Raw genomic sequence first — 18,006 nt, 5'->3', positions numbered from 1 at the left:
TTTGATCCTCACGGGCCTGTAGGGCTGGGGGCTCTCTGCCCCTCAGCATTTTCATCTTTCAGGCGGGGACCTCAATGGGGCCGTGGTCACACACGTGTGCCCGAGCCGGGGCTAGCCCTCCTGGGCTCTGACCTCACGTCTGTAGCTCCGCCTGCCAGCCTGTGCCACCGTGGATTGAGAGGGCTCGGCTCCTGCATGGGGACCCTCTGTGGCCACCCGCTCTGCCTCCTCAACCCAGTGCCCGCTCTCTGCCAGTCGGCTCCAGGCCGTTCCCGTTACTGTCTCCGCACTGTGGGTGTACTCTTTCAGACTCTGAGCCGCTGTCAGGGGGACCAGGCAGAGGAGGTGGGCCCACAGCTGTGAGGTTCAGGAGCCTGACCTTGGCTGAGGAGGCCTCCACCAGTGTGACGTCGGCTCTGAGTTGTCACCAGATGCGTGGTGGAGACAGTGCTGACCCAGAGGCTTGCAGATCCAGCTTTAAACCCCAGCTGAGTCACTGGCTTACTGACATTGGACTGATCTTTCTCCCCTCAGATCCTTGGTCTCCTGTTCTCTAAAATGGGAGCAGTACTAGCTTAGCGGCGTTGTTTGTTCTAAGGACAAGTCAGAGACTGTGTAAAATGTGTTATGTGCTCAGCTGCTGCTATCAAATTTCCACCAACCTTACTTCGTTCAGATACTACAAAGGCAGAGCTTAAAGCGCCAACCAGGCTAATCTTTCTCTCTATCCCTTTACTTATTCACTCCTTCATTGGTTCAGCATTGAGTCTGTGATGGCTGGTGTTGGGGTGACGCATGCTCGGAGCTCATTCAGATACAGCCCCCACCTTCAACAGGTACTCAGAGCCCCGTGGGAGAGACACGTGGCCACAATCATAGCCCGGTGTGGCAGGGGTCAGGGGATTGCCGTGCATTATGGGGGTGAGCAGTTAACCCCAGGAGATGTCCAGGGAAGGCTTCATCAAGGAGGTGCTCTTCAGGCTGGTTCTGGAAGATGTGTAGGAGCCCAAGTGGAGAAAGGAAGCAAGGCATTTCTTCGGCAAAGGAAATAGCACTGAAAGTGGGGAGTCGGGGTGGCTGTGACTAGAGGTTCCTGATCCCGACAGTCTCACGACTCACCACAGTCTGCCTTGGGGGTTTGTACTGAGCTGAGGAGGGACTCTTCCCTCAAACAGAATTGGTGACCCCTCCCACCGCGAGCGTTTCTTCCTGCTTCTCCAGCACCGTGTATTTTGAGGGCCCCAAAGGCTGACCCCTGAATCAGGCAGCCTGATCCAGGGGTTGGGGGACAACCCAAGGGCGGGGGGGCAGTGTCTGTACGTGCTGGACCGTGGGGACAGCCACCGGCCAGGCCTTTCAGGATTCCTTCCCCTTCCACATTCAGACCCAGCCACGACCCCCAGGCCCAGAATTTCTGAGCTGGGCAGTGTTCCCCAGTCAGTTCTGTTACAAGTCCATTCCGCCCACCACCGCCAGATCTGAGATGTGAGGGCTTGCCGGACATCCCCATGCTTTTGAGAGAACCATCCCGAAGCCTCCCTCTGTGCTGGCTTTTCATTGTGGTCCCATCACGTGGTCCCCACCCCCTCACCTTTTTTTAACAAATATGTTTTTTTTTTTTCCTCATCAGATCCTTTCCACAGACTAATCCTCTTGCTTATATTCTGTTTGTCTTTCCTCTCCCTCTCCTCCCTCCGGTTCCCCTTCTCCTTCTCATAGACTGACCCTTGGTTATCGTTGCAGAATTACGGCAGCGGCATGAGACCACCGCCCAACTCCCTCGGCCCCGCCATGCCCGGGATTAACATGTAAGGCACAGCTGACCCTGCTGTTGGCTCAGAGCCCTCGGCTCACCCACCCTCCAGCTGCCCAAGACACGCGTGGGCAAGGGCATGCGGGGCACCTCTCTGGCGATCAGTCTCTTAGCGGTGGTGTGGGCTTGTTGGCCATACTGCGGCGTGTCTGCACTCGGTGTGGCTCTGAGCCTGCGGTGGCCCTACCCACCCACTGTTCCAAACAACCCTGGGAGCTGGTGGTTATCAGCACCCTCCACTTACAGATGGGGGAAACTGAAGTCCAGAGAGGTGTTGTAACTTGCCCAGGCTCACACGACTCTAAGAGACCAGGTCGAGATTTGAACCCCTGTATTGTACTGGTGACCACCAACTGCTTTAGTCCTTAACCCTCCCCCCCACCTTGCAGGGAGAGAGCCCCGTGAGAAGCTGTGAAAATGCGCACGCGCAGGAAATCTTAGATACGCTGCACATTTTCTGTGTCATTCATAGGAGCTTGTATGCTTCCACCCACGGAGCTGCCCATGGCACCCCGAGAGCCAGGTGGTGCGTAAGACCCTAGGCTCCTGAGGAGGACCTCCTGTTAGTGATGTCAGCCCACTCGTTCTGGCCCTGCCGGCACCACCCCCTTGGGGTTGATAAGACCTTGTTCATTGTCATAATCTTCTCTCTCTCCCTCTCTCAGGGGCCCGGGAGCTGGCAGACCCTGGCCAAATCCTAACAGTGCTAACTCAGTGAGTACCCAGGTGGGATGGGATGGTGTGTGCTAGGGAGGGGCTTCCGGGGTCCGGGGTAGTCTGGCCCCAGGTCAGAGGTGTCATCAGAGGCGGAGTTGGAGCAAGACTCCCCCACCCCCATCCCCCAGTGCCTGCAGGGAGGAGCGCCGCTTTTAAGTGGAGGCGTGGGAGGACCGTACTGGGGCCTTCCAGGATTCGGGCCCAGCCCAGCCCGCTGCTGTGCAGGAACCCTGATGGGTGAGCTGAGGGCTCGCTTAGAGAGTGCTGTCCCCTGGCGATCCTCTCTTCCCTGACAGGGCTGGCTGCCTGCATTCAGAGGGCAGAGCTGGGAGAGGGCACCACACAGAAGGCCAGAGGGCTGGGGAGAAGCTCTCATTTTCCTGTCCTGAACGGGAGGCTCTCCCATGTCCGCACCCCCTGCCAGCTCCCTGCCAGGGCTCTCCAGATCAGTTCAGTGTGGAAACCGGGCTTTGTTCACACAACTGGTCCCCCAAGGGAAACTAACCAGGGGGGGCCCACCACCTCTCCCCAAAAGAGGGGGTGCATCTCTGGGTGGACTGGGGAGCCCAAGGGCACCTGAGTATTTGAGGAAGTGACTCTGATCATGGTTCCCCCACCTCTTGTTTCTAGATCCCATACTCCTCCTCATCACCTGGTACCTACGTGGTAAGTGTGGGGGTAGGGCACTGCATGTCAGACGACACGTGACTGACACGCACAAGATCTTCTCCCAGGGTCCCTGTCTCTTTCCCCTTCAAAACACATTCTGAGCACACGTTCCAAACCGTACTAGAACCTGCTATCGCTATTCAGGTTTCTGTACCTTCCAGTGGCCTGAAAGTCCCCCAACGAGACCTAGAGTTGGGTCCCCATCTTGGGGACTGATCAGTGGCCCACTTGGTTTCTACCACAGGCATCTGGTTCCACCCACTGGTGTATGTTTGTGTACATATGCACACCCACGGCTGCCTCTGGGTTTGAAGAAAGGACTGGGGTGGGTGTCGGGGGTGGGGGGAATCCAAGTCCAGCCCCCCCAAGGCTTAAGCACTCGGGGTCTCCTTGAGCTTTATCAAGAACTGAATACCGGGCTGGGCCCTGCGTGAGCTCTTGTCTTTGATGTCGCTGGAGTTCAAGTGGCTTCTCCTAACCTGTATCATTGTCATGGGTTTTTGACTGCCTTTTTAAATCTCATTTCCAGGGACCTCCTGGCGGTGGTGGTCCCCCAGGAACACCCATCATGCCTAGTCCTGCAGGTAAGAAGGCTTGGGGAGAGGGTGCCATAGTGGGAGCAAGGGGTCCTGGAGGGGCGCAAGTTCAGGCCCAAAGCTTACCATCCCATGCCTCCTGAGCAGCATTTACCCTACCAGGTATCTTAATGGCAGGGATTTAGGGGATGGAGGCCCCTGGCGCCACTCAAACCTGCCCGGTGGCCTCAGCTAGGCCACTCCTCTCTGGTTCAAGGATGGGGCAGAGTGGGGAGATCCAGGAATGAGGGGTCTCGCTGTCCTCGGCTCACACCAGTTGGTGAGCACCTGTCCTGGCTGCCTATCTCTAGGTGACTAAAAAGGGGCTTTGTAATTCTGGCATCCTGGGACCAGGACCATGTAACATGATGCCTCAAGTTCCCAGCGCTCTTGGCTTCTGGTCCTCTCTATAGGAGATCGCTTCTCCCTCTTTCCTGGATCGGAAGAGGCATGTGTGCGCACCTGCGGGCATGCACACACATGCATACACACAGAGCATCACGTTCCATGTTTCTCTTCCAGCTGAGACTAACATACTCCGTCTAGAAGGAATTTCGCCATAGTCGTTACCTACCTAGAGGATAAGAAGGGGGAGGTAGCTGGATTTCTGCCTGAGCAATGGGGGACCTGTTCCTGATAGAAACATGTTAGCTGATTTTCTAAGGAGACTTTGCCACTTAATTGGGGGAGACGGAGGGATCCCTCTGTCCCCAGACTCCTCAGCCCCCAGTAGCAGGGGAGCCGTTCGGCTGCAGTGGCGGAGCTGGCGGCTATGATGTTCTGGCTCCCACTCCCGCTCCCTCTTTCTGCTGCTGCATTTTGATGAGCTGCGTGACCTACATTCAGACTGGGTCACATTAAGCCACTCCATATGGTAATGCATCTCGAGCCCCATCCTTGCCTCTCCCTCCTGCCCCATCAGTGTGGCAAGGTGGCCCCTGGGTAATTTGTGGCGTTTCTGTCCCCGATTTGATTAAAGCTGCTGGGCGGGATTGGGAGGAGAGCGCAGGTGGCTGTCCCCGTGTGGTCCCCGGCAGTGTCTGGGGACCAGATTGGGTTTGGGGTGGGGAGATGAGAATGCAGACCTGCCGCTCCCCCTTTGCCACATTCACGCTGCTGTCCAGACAGGCATCCTGGAATTCTTCGTTTCAGGGTTGAGTGGTTTTCACAGTTGAATTTTCTGTGATTAAAAACTTTGTGAATCTTCATTAAATACAAATTAGCCAGAAAATGGTGGTACTTAGAGGAGATTTTAGGTGATAAAATACAAAAGAATGAGTTCAAGTGCCACGAGTTTGTTTTAATTAAGAAATGAATTAATCACCGCGACTTGTGGGTTTCCACTGTTCTACAGATTCAACAAATTCCAGTGACAACATCTACACAATGATTAATCCAGTGCCGCCTGGAGGCAGCCGGTCCAACGTAAGTCCGCTTTCTAATAATTTACATATCAGATACCATAACAAATCATAATTAACTTCATCAGCTGAGGGGAAAGCAAGTTTAATTGATTTCAGCCATTTGTTACCAAAGATGAATAAAATAAACCGTCAGAAAAGTGATTAACTCTTGGGGAACTCGGTTTCCATTTTGCAGCGGGAGAGAGGGGGGATGGCGTGATGCCCTCCTGTCCAATCTGAGTCGGGTGCCCGGCCTCACTGGGGGGTCCCCGCCACTCCCGGTGGGGTGTCCGTGAGGGAAAGCACCAGGCTCTGGGTGGTCCTGGGTCCCACCCTGCCCTGCTGATGGGCTGGGCCGCCCTGCGCAGTCTGTCACCCTCCCGGGTCTGGAGCCCATCAGGGGACCCGCCTGCCCTGTGCCTCCAGCCCCTTTGGGAGCCCCATGACTCTTGCACCTTGCGGCTTCTAGGCCTCTCCTCCTGTCATTGCCTGGCTGAGAAGCCACTCCCTCCCTCTGGGCTTCACCAGGTCCCAACCCTCAGTAATGTCGCAGCTCAAATTCCACTTTGTCTGATTGCTGCTCACCCACCCCCTCCATGTCCTCTGTCCTGTGCCCGATGGCCCTTTGACTCTGCAGCTGTGGCCTGTCTCCGTCTCCCAGCTGGGAGCTCCCTGAGGAGAAGGCTGGTCTGACTCACCGTGGCACAGAGCCCTTCTGCACCAGGCGGGGGAGGTGAATCACTCTGGCCTTGCCTCCCGGAGCGTGTCTGGAAAGGAGACTGCAGGGGGACAGAATGAATAGTCTGGACTGCAGAGCCAGAGGATGGGCTTGGGGCCCCCCAGTTATTCTGGCCTATTGGAGTGCTTTGTTTGGTTTTGTGGTTTTGGGGTCCTGATATGATATCTGAATCACCACGGGGCTAAACACCCATCGGGGGGCTGCCCCATGCTGCACACTGCATGTGTTCAGTCCTCTAGCAGCCTCTGAAGTGAGTGTTTCTGGAGGCCTCCTAGGTGCGGTGAGGACTGAACCCGAGCATCATTTTGACCGAGAAGCCTGGGAACCCCACTCCTTCACCCTTGCTCCACCATCCCTGTCCCTCTCCTGGGCAGCTGGCACCCCTGTGACCCCTGCTTCTTATTAGGGTGACCACCCATCAGGTTTTCGTACTAAAAGCTTGACATCCCAGGACACCCGAGTGTTTCAGGGTTTTGGCGGTGGAGGCAGGAGATTAGGGGGAAGAGAGTAGGGCTCTTACAGCAAACCCCGGAGCCAGGGCCTGAGCTCGCTGGGCTTTGCATCAGCTGGAATTGGCACAGGGGACCATCCTGCCGTTGCCACCTGCATCGGTTGCCTGCGGCTCCTAGTGGACCATTGGCACCATGGCCCTCTGGGGGCTGCGGGTCAAGTGCACAGGGGTCTGGACAGGGTCTGCCTGGGCTGCGCCCACGGGTTCATGGTTGCTGTGCTCTGTGTCGAGATGGTGCAGGCCTCATTTTACCCACTGTGAGTACCAGGGCCGTGGTTTCGGAGGTGAGAGGCTGGAAAGGAAAAGGATGGAGACCCTGTCCACCCCAGAACAGCAGGCGCCAGGCAGAAGGACACACGGTGGCTGTGGCAGTGGGTGTGGATCAGGGCCATGGCCACGGGGATGGCAGGCAGAATAGAAGGGGGAAGGGGGCAGGGAGGCCCTGGCACGCGAGGCCTGAGAGGTGCCTCGGTGCAGTCAGGGAGAGCGGCCACATTAGGGCATAGCCCTTGGACATGTCCGCCACCACTGCCAGGCCGAGCCCTCTGTGGCCCCGGGGACCGAGGTGGCCCCATTTCCAGGCCCAGAGGCCCCACCTGTGTGTCAGCAGAAGGGGGAGTTTCTAGTCAGGTGGATTCTGTCGGCTCTCACCAGCCATCGGGGGACCTTCCCACAGTCTATCAGGTGGTGCCTCATGTCGTGGTGACAAAAACCTGTCCCCTGGCTGTTTGGTACTTGGACTGCAGAGCTGGATGGGGCTTCACATCAGCGTGTTGGGTTCTGCAACGATTTTAATGGAACTACAGAAAACAGATCAAAGATGGCTCTCCTCTTGTCCAAATGCAAGCTAGGCTTGGCCCCTCTCTCTGCAGATTTGGCAGACAGCTCGCAGTTAATTTGGCCCATTTCATCTGATATAGGAACTTCTTACCTGTTAACTGTCCCGCACACCTTGTCCCTGGCACTGCTGCCGAAGGGTATGGCTTGCCTGCCTGTGAGAGCGGGCATGGAAGTTTTGGCTCACCTGTCAGTCTCCTTGAGATGTGCAGATACAGCGAACGAGACTTCGGACTTTGTCGAGTTGGAGACCCTGACACGAGCCTGCACGGTGGCTGGCATTACTGCTGGGCCGCAGAGAAGAGTCAAAGGCTCAGCCCGCCATGACGTCTTTCTCTAATGGGAACTGCGCTGAGAAGAGAACGTTGAGAGGAATTCCAGGAAGACGGAGATGTGTATGCTGTGGCTCCAGAACCGTTCGGTGATGTCGCGGGAGGGCCCCAGAAGCCTAGAAGAGGATGAGCAGACCGCACCTGAGTCATTGGGGGTGGTTGGAGGCTTGCGTCAAAACCTCATCGACCAAATCATAAGGACTTGTGTTTTGGAAATGAGGTTGCCCAAGAACTCAAAAGTTGTCACCAGTAAAGAGCAGCCACGTTAAATGGCACTTTCTCAGCTTCTCGATTAAAACTGTAACTTATGAGACCCCTGGGTGGCTCAGTTAAGCGTCTGGCCTTCGGCTCAGTTCATGATCTCGGGGTCCTGGAATCTAGTCCTGCATCAGCAGAGAGTCCGCTTCTGCCCCTCCCCTCTACAGTCTCTCCTTGCTCTCTCAAATAATAAAAATCTTTAAAAAAAAAAAGAAAGAAAAAGAAAAACAACTCACTTGGAATCCAGCTTGGAGCACACAAGTACATCTCCCGTCTCTGCTTTAAACCATTTTCCCGGAGAGAGAGGTTTAAGTGAGAATGACATCGTGGTGCTTTGGGAAGTTTAGAAGTGATGGATGTCTGAGACAGGACAGCCCAGCTGATGGATTTAGGGATGCAGAGAGACCTGACTGGCAAGTGCTGGTCTTCCTAAACCAGCTTGTAGATACAGAGTATGATGGACCTCTTAGGAGAGCTGGAGGAGTCTCCTCAGGTCCCCAAATCCGTGCAAGTCAGCGACCTCCCAGCACCCCAAACATAGACGCATTTGTGGAGGGAGTTTTTCCGGGTGACCATGTGGGGCTGACAGCAGGGCCTGATTAGAGCAGAGTGGCAGCTCACAGTGACTTTTGCATTTGCCACTACCTAAAGGAATTAAAAAACCTGGCCTAGAGGCTGCGGGCAATCCAGAGAAGTGCTGTGGGGAAAGCAGGCACTGCCTAGCATGTTGCACCTACAAAAGTAAGATGGGTCACCCCAGCAGCTCATCGACCTGGCCTGGCCTGGGCCCATCCGGAAATGTGCCACCTGTGTTCCCATCCGATGCTCAGGATATCCTTGCTTCATCAAGTTGGACAAATGACCTTCCTTGAATGGATTATCTAAGACACCTAACCTGAAACCATGCTAACTACCTCTTCATACAAAACTTCTTTCTAATCTTTGTAAGGGGGTGGGGTGTGAAAGAAAATCCCCATTATAATATAGGACAGAAAGAAACATGAATTTTTTAAAAAGATTATTTATTAGGGCACCTCGGTGGCTTAGTTGGTTAAGTGTCTGCCTTTAGCTTGGGCCGTGGTCCCAGGGTCCCAGGATTGAGACCCATGTCGGGCTCACTGCTCAACTGGGTTTCTGCTTCTCCCTCTCCCTCTGACCCTTCCCCCTGCTTGTGCTCTTATTTACGTTCTCTCTTTCAAATGAATAAAAAAAATATTTAAGAAAATTTATTTGAGGGCGCCTGGGTGGCTCAGTGGGTTAAGCCGCTACCTTCGGCTCAGGTCATGATCTCAGGGTCCTGGGATTGAGGCCCGCATCTGGCTCTCTGCTCAGCAGGGAGCCTGCTTCCTCCTCTCTCTCTCTGCCTGCCTCTCTGCCTGCTTGTGATCTCTCTCTGTCAAATAAATAAATAAAATCTTTAAAAAAGAAAGAAAATTTATTTGAGAGAGCTTGTGTGGGAGTGGGTGGAGGAAGGGCAAAGGGAGAGAGAGAGAATCTCCAGCACACTCTCCATTCCACTGAGCGCAGAGCCTAAGGGCTTGATCCCATGACCATGAGATCATAACCTGAGCTGAAATCAAGAGTCAGATGCTTAACTGACTGAGCCACCTAGATACCCCAAGAAATGTGAGTTTTAAAAGTCAAACATAAGTGGTATCTGTTTAATCAGTCCATTGCATTTAGCTTCAAGGGAAAAAAAAAAACCTTACATTTGTATATTGTAGGACTACATTGTAATATAGTCTATAGAATTTAAATATCCAATAAAGAGCTCAAATAAGTCACTGTATTAGAAGACAGAAACATAAAAATGTTACTTTTTTCTTACAGAAACTGTTTATTTAAGTAGTCCTCTATTCCCTGCTCCCATTAACCAGCCTTAATATGGCTTTATTGAGATGCTAGCATTTATGTAACAAAGTCACTAACACAGAATAAAGAAGCAGTGCAGGGACAGTGGGTGTCCCCAGGCGAGTGCGTGATGCCGAACTGCTGTTTACACCGATACCTGGAATCCATGCAGCAGACTCTGTCTGCCCAGTGTCACCGAAGCGATAGAACGCTTCTAGGAAAACAGAGGTGGACATCCCTGTGGCCTGGACAAAAGCAAAGCCTTCTTAGCTAGGACCCTGGAAGCCCAAGCGACAAAAGCAAAAAGCGGATGAATGGGACTTCATCAAGATTGAAAACTTCTGCACTTCAAAGGGACACCTTCCAGAAGGTAAAAACATAGACCAGAGTGGAGAGAACGTTCGCAAATCAGAACTCTTGAAACTCCGTCAAGAGAAAACAACCCGGTTTAAAGAATGGGCCAAGGATGGGAACAGACATTGCTCCAAAGACGTGCCAATGGCCCTTAAGCACACAAAAGGATGCCCCACTTCGTTGTCAGGGAGATGTGAGTGGAAACCACAGTGAGCTTAGCCCTGTGCACCCACTAGGCCGGGGACACCTCAGAGCCCTCCTCTGCTGGCAGGAAACAAAGAGGATGCGGCCGCTGTGGAGAACCATCTGGCAGGTCCTCGAAAGGCCACACAGAATCATCACGTGACCCGGCGCTTCCACTCTGGAGTCGGTCTCTACCCGTGAGAACCGTGATGTGTGTCCACGTAGTGACGGTACGCAAGTGTCGAGAGCAGCAGTACTCGTGATAGCTGCGAAGTGGGGACACCCTCTGTGTCCGGGGACTGAAGGGACTGATGAAATGCATCCTCGCCGTCTGGTGGAACGTGATTTGGCCAGAGGAAGGAGTGAGGCACTAATTCACGCCCCAACATGAGTGAACCTTGAAGGCATGCTGAGTGGAGGAAGCCGACCACAAAAGCTCACGCAGGATTTCGTTTATACAAAACATCCAGAACAGGCAAATCCATAGAGACGGGAAACGAGGTAATGATTGTCTGGGGCTGGGGGTGTGATGGGGGCTGGGGAGGGACTGCTGATGGGTACAGGGCTTCTTCATGGGGTGACAGAAAGGTTCTAAAACAGATTTGGCGGTGGTTGTACAGCTCTGAATACATGAGAAACCTCTGAATTGTGGGCTTGAAATGGGGCAGTTGGGTGGGATGTGAATTCTATCTCAGCAAGGCTGTTAAAAATAATACAGAAGAGGCACGCCCAGGTGGCCCAGTGGGTTAGGCATCTGACTTGGTCTCGGCTTAGGTCTCAATCTCAGGGTTATGAGTTCAAGCCCCATGTTGGACTCTACGCTGGGTGTGGAGCCCATTTTTTTAAAAAAAATGCTAATACACAAAAAAACCACAATGATCTAAAACTTAATAGAATTCTCATGCTTGGAGCTGTTTTGTCTAATGGAGTTGTGACCCAGGTTGACTTCATAAACCCTTGTCTTCCTCTCATTTGGATTAAGAAGTGTGAACTTTGTTGCCACATGACGGAAATGTGGCCCTAGGAAGCCTCCAGGGTGGCGGGAGGCAAGGAGGCTGAGACTTCGGTGGCTGTGAGTGGGCAGATGGCCCTGAGGCGCCCCCTCCCAGGCTGGGCACACTGGTCTCTGCCCTGGCACTCCCTGCTGCCACCTGCCTCTTGTGCTCACCCAGGACCCCTGCCTAGAATGGCTTCCATGCCCTATCTCTGCCTGGCCAAATCCTGTCCTTCAGTTATTTTGGCCCCCTGCCACCTCCATGCAGAATGTTCTGATTTCTTTGCCCTCTCCGCAGTGCCTCTTCCAGAAGCTTTGGCCCTGCCTTGTCTGCAGCTCCCTTTGGAACTCAGCACGTCTGTCCCGTGGGGTGGTTGGGTGTCTGTAGCTGTGGGCTCCTCTTCCAGGCTAAGGCCCAGCCATGACTCGGCTCTCTGTCCCTAGCCCCCAGCACAGGGCCAGATGCCACATGGTCCATCCTTGTCCACCCTGACATCCGGTGTGCCTCACCGGACCTTGGCTGTCCAGACAAAACTCAGCCCTCCCTTCATGACCATGTGATGTGACCTCCAGCCTTTGGTCTGGTCTGCGAGCCCCGCACAGGCCTGAGGCCCAGGCTGGAGCTGACTCCGCCTCTGCCCTGTGACCCGCCTGCACCACCGCTTCAGTGTAGGGATGTCGTCAGTGGCCTCCCTCTGTACTGTCCCCTGCCCAGCTCCTCCCCTCCCCAGTTACTCAGGAGACCCCATCTCCTCACCAGCCCCATGGAACTCTTTCGCTTCTGAGGAAGCACTCAGAGGCTTGTGGAACAGCTGCCTGTGCCCTGTCCCAGCACCTCCCATCTCTTGAGGGGGGACGGGGACCTCTGGCAAAGCATTTCCTACTCTCTCTGTGCTTTAGTTTCCTTATCTGTAAAATGGGGAGAAGAAGCATTAGTACTTTCGGCCCCTGGCTGGGCACAGGCAGTCTTCCTGTGTATCTGTGTGTGTCTGTGTGAGGTTCTGACTGGTGAGCCACACACTCCACCCCAGGAACATAGAGAGCCCAAGTAAGTCCATGCCATTTGGTTAGAGAGTTGTCCCAGTATGACATGGTGTGGCCTCAGCCCAGTGTCTTTCCCTACCTGGATTTGGTTCCTCACCTCTGCCCGCACAACTCTGGGGGCCAAGGAAAGGGCCCCGTTCCAACCTCCTGGCCCACGTCAGACGGCTCTGTGTGCCTGACAGAGGGCCTCTGGCAGAGTGGATGCTCCCTGAGGGCACTGCTCTTCTGCAGCTGGGTGTGGGAGCCTGCGAGAGAGCTGCAAAGGGCCTGGGGCCCACTCAGCCACCACACCCTGTGCTTCTCCCCCAGTTCCCGATGGGTCCAGGCTCGGACGGCCCGATGGGAGGCATGGGCGGCATGGAGCCACACCACATGAATGGATCGTTAGGTAAGCAGGCACCGGCCCCATGGCCACATTCTGCCCTGCCCAGCCCTGCGCCAGCGTCCGTCTTCGGCTCAGCCGGGCCTAGTCCCCCACACTGGCCTTGATGGGCCCGTAGGAAGATGCCCAGAGCTCCAGCCAGGAAAGGAGACTCTCTGCGCAGTAGTGTGGGATCTTGGGGTGGTCTGGAGGCCTCTCCGTGGAAGAGCAAACACGAAACTGAATCCGAGCTTTCCTTCCTTGCAGGGTCAGGTGACATAGATGGACTTCCAAAAGTGAGTGTGTGTTCTGTTTCCTCGCTGACAGCATTCACCCTGCCCCAGCCTCAAGGCCCCAGAAAGCTTGTCCCCCCATCGGGTGGGCTGGTTGCCGGGGCACTGGGGCTTACCTTCTCTCTCCTCTCCAGAATTCTCCCAACAACATAAGTGGCATTAGCAATCCTCCAGGCACCCCTCGAGACGATGGTGAGCTAGGAGGGAACTTCCTCCACTCCTTCCAGAATGACAATGTAAGTGCTGTGTCTCCCCTACCCCCACCCCGACTCCCATTTTGCCCCTGGATTCTTCCACTCACCCCCGCGGCCAGGGATCGTTCCTTTAACAAGTTCTGGAATGCACTGTCCAACACCAGCCTGGCTGGCTGGTGTCCCAAGAGCCGCGCCACTGGCTTTCTCCTTGGTCATTTTTCTCTACAAAGTGCAGAGGCCCCTCTGTCCCCCAACCCCCGCTGCATGGCCCCAACCACTGCCACCTGGACCGCTGGCAGGTCCTTCTGGAGGCATCAACAGTGCCCGCAACACTGAGAAAGCTAATGTGGCTGGAAGAGCCCCGGGTTGGAACTCACGAGGCCTGGGCTCTGGCGCTCTGGGGAGCATGGTCTCTGGGGTCCACTTCTGTCTGACCTGGGGAAGAAGGTTTGTGCAACCAGAGACTTCTGAGGGTCTCCATGCAGAGGGGCCAGCTTCTCCTTACAACTCATTTGAAGAAACAGCGTCCTGCTCCAGCAGCTTTTGAGAACCCCAGACCATCCCCCCCAGCAGAGCCCTGGCCCACCCTGTGTGGTGAGGGCAGTATCTTCTGCTTCCTCAGCTGGAAAAAGGGGGGGCTTGAGAAAGGAGGGGGCAGAGGGGACCCTTAGAGCTCCCACTGTGGCGGGGACACAGGTTAGTCCCTGAGTGGGCAGTGCCATCCCAGGCTTCCCCACACCCCCAGATGGGCCCTCTCCAGTTCCGAAGTCTCCCACACCATGGCCTCACAACCCTGTCTGCTTCTCCCCTTCAGTATTCTCCAAGCATGACGATGAGCGTGTGATCCCCTCCTCTTCTCCGAGACGCTGAGAGAGCCGGCATTGCAGGCGGGAAGATGCCAGAAATTATGCAAGAAGAAGTGAGGTGTCATTACCCAGGAGCTGGGGGAGGGGCATCTCCCTGCTCCCCCTCAGCCCCCACTCTCCTCCTCCAGTCCCCCAACCTGTCCCAATTTTAGTTTCATGCAATAAAAAGGCCTAACTTTTTATTCCATAAAACATGAAGGACAAAACTCAAAATAAAAATATATTTCAAGTCAATGACCAGAAAAATCCCACCCCTTACCCATTCCCAAAAGGACCTTTTCTGTACGTGACACTTTTTTGTTGTTTTTGTTTGTTTGTTTGTTTGGGGTTTTACCGTTACTGGGATTTTTTAATTTGTTTTCAAGGGGGGTTTTTTGGGGGAAAAATTTTTAAAAATGGAAGCTTCTAGCGAGCCCCCCCCACCCCACCCCAGTCAACCTCTTTGCTTTCTTCTTTAAAAAAAAAAAAAAGAAAAAAGGACAAAAAAAAAAAAAACCAACCACGCCCTGCTGTATGTCTGTACCCAAGCCCTTCCACCAGGAAAGCTAGTCTAGGTGTGAGGTCTCACGCTGTCTTTGTAGCCATCTAAAAATAATGATAATAATAATAAACTGGGCAGTTTACAATCAGTGGTTTCTTTCAAAAGGCCTTTTTTGGAAAGAGAAAAGAAAATCACCTTTCTCCAGTTGGGGTTTTTGGTTCGTGGGGATGGGCAAGGGAGGATCAGGAATCTGTTTGGGTTTTGCTTGGTTTCTCCTGGCCGAGGTGGCACCGGCAGTTGCACACCTGGGATCCCAGAACCGCCTCCCCCACTCCCACCCCATTATGTGGCCCGAGGGGCCTGACCACCTGACCGCTTTCAGGACTCCGCGGCGGCGGAGACACGCTGTGACCCGGTGGCATGCACTGTGTTCCCAGGACCGCTTCCTCCTCTCTCTCTCCTGGACCTTCCCCTGCCCGGCCTCTGTGCTGCTCCGGCCCCCTCCTCGGCCCCCACCCCAGTCTTCCCAGCGAGAATCCTGCAAGCTGGGTGGTGGCCTGGACAGAGCACAGTGGGGGAGGCCGCCCCCAACAGGATGGCTATGACCTGGGACATGGCAACTGTGACCCCCGCGTTCTTGTCCCGTGGCCCTGGCTCGCATCATCCTTGTCGTGTGTGTGGGGGCACCGTAGGGCTGGAGTTTGGGTTTTCTTTTGTTTTTTCCTCTTGATTCTTGCTTCTTTTTCAAAGATGGGAAATTGACCAGAATTGCTCTGTATACGCTTGGAACTGGATGGAAAGACTTTGGAATAGCTGTGGGGGCGGGGGACACCAACCAAACAGACGTGCTGTTTCCGGTCCTGTTTTTATTTTCAAAAACCGACAAATGCGACAGTGGAGCCTGTCCCCTCTCAGGAGGGGTGACACACGGCCTCCCTCACCTCACCGGTCCCATCGAAAACCTCCCGTGTCTCACCCTAAAGACACCTGAATTCTTTGTACATTTACAGCCCCTCCTCCCCACACCCCTGTAGCTGCTGTCTGTTCTCCTTCCTCCCTCCCTGATCCATGTATATCATACTATGTGAGATACCATCTGCCTGAAAAAAGACCTTGTGCGGATTATTGGGAACATTGTAGCTGTTTCTGTGTTTTTTCTTACCTTGTAGTCTGGTTCTGAATTAAGAGAGGAAAAAAAAAAGTAATTATGATACATTGTAGTTTGTGTACGATATATGTTGATAACGTTTTATTAAAGGGACATCTTTTTTCCGCAGCCCTTCCTGACATGTTTGGGGGGGGGTGGGTCGGAGTTTATCATTCTGACTACAGAACACAAGGTGGCTGGTTGTGGTTGCCTGCGGTTTTGGGGCCTGGTGTGTAACAAGACCTTGTTTTGTGTTCAAGGTGTTTATGCTCTTCCTGGGCATGTTAATCTGCAGTTGCTATGTGGGGTTGCAGTGGCCTTTGGGGAAGGGGGTTTGGGAGGGAAGACCACAGTCTCCCTTCAGATATGTGGGGGTACTCTAAAATCCAGCTTCAGCTTTGGGTCTCAGACACACACCGGTGTGCCAGAGGCTGTTTTTCAGGGCGTAGAACAGGTGTGGGCTGCCTTGTTCCACAGAGAGTCCGTGCAGGCCACTGGGGTCCCCAAGGCTGCAGCCACAGTGCCTTTCCCACTCAGGTGGACGCTTCCCCAGGCAGGGGCTGGGGAACCCCCCCCCCCCCCGGACATTGATTTTCCTGTTTTCAGTTTGGTCTTGTTTTCACCTCCAAGGCAAGGGGGAGCTCTTGGAGGACTTTCAGAGTAGCCTTTGGCATTCTGGAAGGCAGCTGGGTGGCGCTGGGCAGACGTGGGGAGCCCCAGTCTCAGCCTCCATCCACACATGGAGAGCTGGGGTGAAGTAAGCAGTAGGGTGTGTTGGTTTGGACACTGAGAGAGTAGAACTTTCTGCTTCCCTTGTGCTCCCAGGACCTTGCTCCAGGCCAGATGTGGGCTCAGTACACCTTTATAAGGTCTGACCCTTCCAGACACTGTTCTGGCCACTACTACTACCTGTGGCCATGGACAAGTTAGTTCCTACCTGTGTCCTATTTTCTCATCTGTAAAGCTTCCTCCAGGGGCATTGTGAGGATGAGCTGGTGTTTGTGAGCAGTTTAGAACAGCGCCTTGCATCCGTCACTAACAGCAGTGCTGGCGGTTAGGGCCCCTGGTAGCCCTCCCTGATGAGGTAGTCCAGAAGGGACTGGAGGACCCAGAAGCTCACATCTCGCCCTTCCCTTCTCTTGAACAAGGCTTCTGGGCTCTCCCTCCACATAGACCTCTCTAAATGACCAGGCAGGTGGCACTCAGCCTGACCCGCATTCACACAGCTCTGAAGGGTTTGGTTCCCTGAGCACACGGCCTCTGCCATGCGGGCCCCGTGCCACCGCCAGTGCTCTCCAGGCAAGCGGGAGCCATGGTGTGGGGTGCTGAACTGGAATGGGATCCTGCCTCTAGGTCACCGGCTCCCCCACCTCTGCTTGTAGGATGAGAATACCGAGTGCCCCCCCAGCAACCTCCCAAGGCCAGGTGTTCCTCCAGGCTGGGGACATTTGAGTGTTCCTTGTCCCCAGAATCACCCAGCAGGTGCTGTTACTCACGGAGGAACCGGGTGTTTGTTGGGTAGTCACGCCTGCATACTGTCCCCTCTGTGGTGATGCTTGCTGTACCACCTACTGTGGGCAGGTGCTCAGGCAGGGGAAAGGCGGCCTTCACGGCTTCCCTAGACCCAGAGGAGACCCACTGCTCTGTCAGCATCTGCCAGCAAACTGGGAGCCCCTGGAGAAGAGACCAGGGCTCCTTCTGTAGCTCTGGCTCCAGCTCCAGCTCCAGCTCCCAGCACGAGGTCGGGCAGGGCACACAGCAAGTTTTTAGATTGGGCTGACTGCTGGACTGCCCCGGAGGTCTGCAGCAGGGAATCTTAGGGCTCGGGCCCCAATCCTGATCCGGGCTTCAGTTCTTTCTCGACCTGGCTGGGGAGGGGACCTGCGGCCTGTGGGCTAGAGGGGGCAGGGCTGTGCTGCTCCCCACAGGGGGGACCCTGGATGCAGATGGTGAGGCTGAGGCTGCAGGCTCTTGGGATTTGGGGGAAGCAGACACCTCTCTGTGGAAAAGGCAGCTGCCATCATGTGTGAGACTCCCAGCTCTTCACAACACCTGCTCTCTGAGCCTCAGTCTCCCCATCCGTAGGGGGACGCAGTCCTGTCTGCCTTGCCTCATAGGTCAGCTGCGCTGGACCCAGAGCTCAGCTCTGAGATCCACAGGGGACAGACCAAAGCCAGCCACAAGGGCTGTAGCCTCACTCAAAGTGGGCTGTGGCCCAGGCCCATCCTGCAGCACCGGCCTCTCCCAGGGCAGCCTCGAACCACAGGGTCATCTGCTGGCGGCCAACTACCGTGGCCAGCTGACTCAGCCTCGCTCCCACAGGCTCCAGGGGTTTCAGCCAGCCCAGCCCGGCTTTAAGCCGCCACCACCATCCCACCCAAGCC

The 18,006-nt window shown here is 54.8% G+C and overlaps 1 protein-coding gene across 3 annotated transcripts in view; it reads left to right on the top strand.

The window, feature by feature from the left end:
• Positions 1 to 14,223, top strand: part of SSBP3 (single stranded DNA binding protein 3) — a 161,351-nt gene extending 147,128 nt beyond the window's left edge. For all 3 annotated transcript variants that reach the window (XM_044238302.1, XM_044238305.1, XM_044238303.1), the window contains 9 exons: positions 1,744 to 1,808; positions 2,479 to 2,527; positions 3,161 to 3,196; positions 3,729 to 3,783; positions 5,129 to 5,199; positions 12,590 to 12,668; positions 12,909 to 12,937; positions 13,069 to 13,170; positions 13,943 to 14,223. In XM_044238302.1, coding sequence (XP_044094237.1) covers positions 1,744 to 1,808; positions 2,479 to 2,527; positions 3,161 to 3,196; positions 3,729 to 3,783; positions 5,129 to 5,199; positions 12,590 to 12,668; positions 12,909 to 12,937; positions 13,069 to 13,170; positions 13,943 to 13,972 — 516 coding nt within the window. In that variant the 3' untranslated portion in view covers positions 13,973 to 14,223. The remainder of the gene's footprint in view (positions 1 to 1,743; positions 1,809 to 2,478; positions 2,528 to 3,160; positions 3,197 to 3,728; positions 3,784 to 5,128; positions 5,200 to 12,589; positions 12,669 to 12,908; positions 12,938 to 13,068; positions 13,171 to 13,942) is intronic.
• Positions 14,224 to 18,006: the final 3,783 nt, after the last annotated feature.

Source organism: Neovison vison, chromosome 2 (genome assembly GCF_020171115.1).
Source record: "Neovison vison isolate M4711 chromosome 2, ASM_NN_V1, whole genome shotgun sequence".
NCBI classification, from domain to species: Eukaryota; Metazoa; Chordata; class Mammalia; order Carnivora; family Mustelidae; genus Neogale; species Neogale vison.
This window is presented reverse-complemented; position numbering and strand designations above follow the sequence as displayed.